Source organism: Cariama cristata, unplaced genomic scaffold (assembly GCF_000690535.1).
Source record: "Cariama cristata isolate BGI_N322 unplaced genomic scaffold, ASM69053v1 scaffold27429, whole genome shotgun sequence".
Lineage (NCBI taxonomy): Eukaryota > Metazoa > Chordata > Aves > Cariamiformes > Cariamidae > Cariama > Cariama cristata.
The window spans coordinates 294-4,954 of NW_009635669.1; the positions used below are offsets into that span (position 1 = coordinate 294).

The 4,661-nt window shown below is 58.4% G+C and overlaps 1 protein-coding gene across 1 annotated transcript in view; it reads left to right on the forward strand.

Annotated features, from left to right (window-relative positions):
* Positions 1–2,107: 2,107 nt before the first annotated feature.
* CADM3 (cell adhesion molecule 3) overlaps positions 2,108–4,661 on the forward strand; it is a gene marked incomplete at its 5' end in the record, with an annotated part of 7,634 nt that continues 5,080 nt past the window's right edge. The window contains 6 exons of the mRNA XM_009707635.1: positions 2,108–2,248; positions 2,481–2,633; positions 2,862–2,999; positions 3,237–3,407; positions 3,977–4,067; positions 4,454–4,623. Coding sequence (XP_009705937.1) covers positions 2,108–2,248; positions 2,481–2,633; positions 2,862–2,999; positions 3,237–3,407; positions 3,977–4,067; positions 4,454–4,623 — 864 coding nt within the window. The remainder of the gene's footprint in view (positions 2,249–2,480; positions 2,634–2,861; positions 3,000–3,236; positions 3,408–3,976; positions 4,068–4,453; positions 4,624–4,661) is intronic.

Here is a 4,661-nt window from a genome sequence, read left to right on the forward strand (position 1 = left end):
TCCGTGGGGAAGGCTCGATCGCTACCTGTAAATGTCCGCAGGGAAGGAGATGGGAACCAGAGGCTCTTCAGCCGACCGGGCAAGAGTGTAGCAAGGGCCGAGGGCTGGCCGTCAAACCCAGGCAAGTGGAGAGGAGCAAAACTTCAATAGCAAGAAACATTAGCTTTAGTGATGGGGGATTTCCTGGGGCTGGAGAGAGAGTCTTTATCCTGGGAATATTTTTAATCTGAATTTGATACATCTCTGGTAATCATGGCTGCTGGGAATGGGCAGGGAGGGGTTCATGTGCTTTCCAGCCTGGGCTTTCCCGGAGTTTAACACGAGCCAAATGGTCCCTGAGAAGCCCGGCAGCCTTGTCCTCCTGCCCTCCTCCAAAACCTCTTTGCGCCTTCCTGTTCCCTGCAATAGCTTTGGGGAATTTGCAACGTGAGCAAAAGAGGATATTTCCCTTCACCCTTCTGAGGGGAAAAAGGGGAAATTCAGCCAAAGTTGCTTCCGCTCCTCTCCGATAACTGGAGCTTCTCCCAGGCAGTGAATACCATGCAGTGAAACATGCTGGTGAAGTGAGGACTGCACTGCCGGCTGCTTGGGCGCACAGGCAGAACCACCCAAGGCTCGGGGATCCTGAGGCTGAGCCCCTGCCTAAACCTGAGTAACTTGGGCCGAGATAGAAGATGACATTTTGTGAAGCCCTGTGTCTAGCACACGAACAAAGTGCAAATAGCAGCAGCATCTGTGTTCCTCCCTCTTGTCCCTCTGTGGGCCCAGCTGGGTGAGGAGGGTGTGCAGCTCCCCGGGCTGGGAGAGCCAGCATCCCCCTCTTCCCTGTGCGGCTCAGCTCACTGGCACATCAGCTTTCCCAAAATAGCTGTCCTTGGGGCAGGCGGAGGGGTTATCTGATCCTGTTGCTGCTCTTCTCTGCCCTTGGGCAGCTCAGCTTGAGCCCTCCAAGGAGCCTGAAGGAAGCGAAGGACAATGTCTTAGCTGAGGAAACGCAGTCTGGGAAGGGACGTGCACAGCCCGGGAGTTGTGTGAGCAACAGAAAATCCCCTTAAGGAATGACATGGAGAGCGGACTGCTGACTGTACCCTATGGGCCACACTCAGTGGACCACAGATGTTTTTGCTGGAGACAGGGATGGAGATGGCCAGCGGAGCATCCCATTGTGTAGAGTGCTTGGCATGGAGGCATCACGAGTGAAAGCCCTGGCTTGCTGGCACTGCCAGGGCAGCGGAGCAGAGCTTGCTGCCTCCCCAGGTGCCTTCAGCTGGTGCCAGGATCTCCTGGTGTACCCCCCTCCTACCTGGATCTGCTCATGCCAGGCAGGCATCAGCTGCCTGTATCTTCCAGCAGCCTCGGGGACCATGCCTGGAGCCAGGCCTGACACTGATGTCTCTGCAGGTTGGCATGGAGCTACCACCTGGGGACAGCAGCATCACGGGAGCTGCTGTCCCAGCGGGTGCTTAAGGTTGGGTAGCAGGATGGATCCTGCCTGCTGGTCCTTGGTTCCGCAGCTGTAGCAGGGCTGTTCCCTGCTGGGGAGTGGAATCGCAATGGGAGACCCAGGCTGACACATGCCTGTGAACGGGTCCCTGTTGTCCCCAGGTTGTGCAGGATGGCTCCGTTCCAGCCACGCTGCCTGTGTGATAGAAACCCATTGTCTCTGGAGAGGGATATGCACCCACAAGCACATGTGTATTCACACACATCTGTGCTCAAGGGGCTGTACAGATGCCCCCAGATACATACATGTGCGTAGTGGCATATACTTGCACTGACAGTCTCCCTGGATCCAGCCAGACCTCTGCCAACACATGCTCCTCTTCCTCATGCCCCTCCATGCTGCCACCCAGAGCAGCTGAGCCAGGGTGACCCTGTCCTCCTACCCCAGTCTGTGTAGCCTGGCCATCCAGGGCTTGGGGTCAGCTGGAAAAAAATGTTTATCCCAAGCAAGCTGTGTTCAGCCAGCACTGGAGCCCTACTTGTCCTAGGGGTTTTGGGGACACCGCTGTGTTCCTCCCTTCCCTTGGTTGCTCAGTGATGCTCGTGCGCACCTGGGGAGAGGCAATGCCCAGGGATTCCACTAACCTCTCCTGTCCGTGTCCAGAGAGCCAGCCCACGACGTCAGACGAGACTGTGGTGGCCGGCGGTACAGTGGTGCTCAAGTGCCAGGTGGAGGATCCTGATGATTCCTCGCTGCAGTGGTCGAACCCTGCCCAGCAGACCCTCTACTTTGGGGAGAAACGAGGTACGTGTGCAGAAATGGGGAATGGGAGAGGGCTGCCTCTGGAAGAGGAGCCAGCTCGAGGACTAGAGCAATGGTGGGGCGAAGGGAAAGTGGACCAGGGCCAGCAGTGCCCAGATGGTGATGTTCCTTCCTGCTCCCCACCTACAGTGATGCCACCGGGCAAAATATGAGCTCGCGGAGAGGTGTTCTGGTGCTGAGCCTGTCACTCACTCTGTTGTTCCTTTTCCCCCAGCCTTGCGTGACAACAGGATCCAGCTGGAGAGGTCCACACCCAACGAGCTGACCATCAGCATCAGTGATGTGGTGCTGTCGGACGAGGGGGAATACACATGCTCTATCTTCACCATGCCCGTGCGAACTGCAAAGGCCCTGGTCACCGTGCTGGGTAAGTCACCGGTGGCAGCCCCCCAACCTGCTCCTGATCTCCTGCCTGCTGCTGCCCTGCCTGCAAGATGCTGCCATACAGCCGTTCCTCTCTGCCACTCCCGTATCCCTACCCATTAACTCATCTTTGCCGTGTTTATTGACATGTTTCTGCATGTGCATCCGTCTCTGGGTGGCAGCATACACACAACTAATAGGCTATTGTATTTCTTGCCGCCTCCTCTACCAGGAATCCCCCAGAAACCTCAAATCTTCGGCCATGAGCAGCCCATTGATGAGGAGAAGATAGCCCGGCTGACCTGCCGGTCCTCTGGCAGCAAACCTGCAGCCCAGCTCCGGTGGAAGAAGGGCAACAAGGAGCTGAAGGGTGGGTGCCCAAGCAGTGGGGCTCTGCCTTGAGGGACTGGAGTGGCTGGGGAACACCATGGAGGCAGGTGGGGCACCAGGGGTTGCAGATGTGACTGGTGCTTGACCATACTGGCATCCTGTGCTACTGCCAACAAAGGAACAGGGACAGGGTGTCCCCTGCTTAGTACAGATGTCAGCCTCATGCCTCTGCTGGGATGCTGTGACCATCAGCTCTAACAGTCCCCTGTCCCCACAGATGAGGGCACTGAGGTGGTGGAGGACCCCAACGGAAAGACCTTCACTGTGAGCAGTCGGGTGGAGTTCCGTGTCACCAAGGAGGACAACGAAGCCGAGGTGACTTGCACCGTGGACCACGAGTCCCTGCAGAACTCCGAGAGGTCAACCACACAGAAGCTGCAGGTCCACTGTACGTGGCACATGGGGATGATGGGACAGGGCTACATGGGGAAGCGGACAAGGCTGTGGAGGGGTGGGAGAGATGGTGGAGGCCTCAGCATTACCACAGTTCATCAGACATCACACATATGGTCCTACATCTCCACGTACATACAGCCATCACACATACATGCATACAGGCTCATCAACCCATATGCACAGCAGGCCTGTCACATGTGCGGCACTGCACAGGGACATTTCCCCTGCTCCTGCATGCCCTTGGTTTTCCCTGTCTGTCCTCATCTCCCTGTGACTTGTCTGTGCCATCCCCTGCTACCTGCCTGCACCATCTCCCACATCCTGCCTGTCCCCATTCCCCTTGTCTTGCGTGATGACAAGGTGAGGGATGTGAGAGCTGCACTGTGCTGACCCCCACCCAGGTGCACCCTACCACCCACAGGTGCACTCACGCTGCACCCCTGCACACACAGAGCTGGGGCCGAGGCAGGGTGGAGGGGCAGGGTTTTGGGGTGCCGGCAGGCCCCTGTGCGGTATGGGGTAGGGACAGTGGATCACCCAACTGTGCCTCTGCTTTTTCAGACAAGCCGACAGCGAAGATCGAGCCACATCCCCAGTACCCACGGGAAGGCGAGAAGCTCCGGCTGCAGTGCGACGGGCAGGGCAACCCCATGTAAGGCCCCCCTCACCTTCCTCTTGCTCAGCCCTGCCAGGCCCTGGCCAACTCGTCCTCCCGCTGCCAGGCTCCCAAAACCACCACTTAGCCCTCCCCAGAGCTCGGGCAGGGCATCACAGGTAGCACTGCGTGGGCTCAGGGCTGGGCACTGGCCTTGCATCAGTGCCAGGTAGGGCCCGTGGAGAACTGGCAAAGCCGCTGTCCTCTCCCTGGAGAAGCAGATCCATCCCGACTCATCTCTAAATGGGGTATTTCCCTCCTGCTTTAAATACTCCCACACCTTCGTTGTCTCCTCCGCTGCCTGGCCAGGGACTCTGCTCTGCCCCAGCCCGCCCAGGGTGCTGGGGAAGGCAGTGGTGCCTCACCACCATCCTGCTCCGCAGCCCCCAGGAGTTCCTGTGGGAGAAGGAAGGCAGCGACGTGCCCCTGCAGCTGAGCTCCGACAGCGTCCTCATCTTCCCCTTCCTCAACAAGAGCGACAGCGGCACCTACGTCTGCACAGCCACCAGCTCCATGGGCAGCGTCGTGGCCAAGTACAATCTCGACGTCAGTGGTAAGCGGGGTCACAGGGCACCCAGCATCACCCAGCTG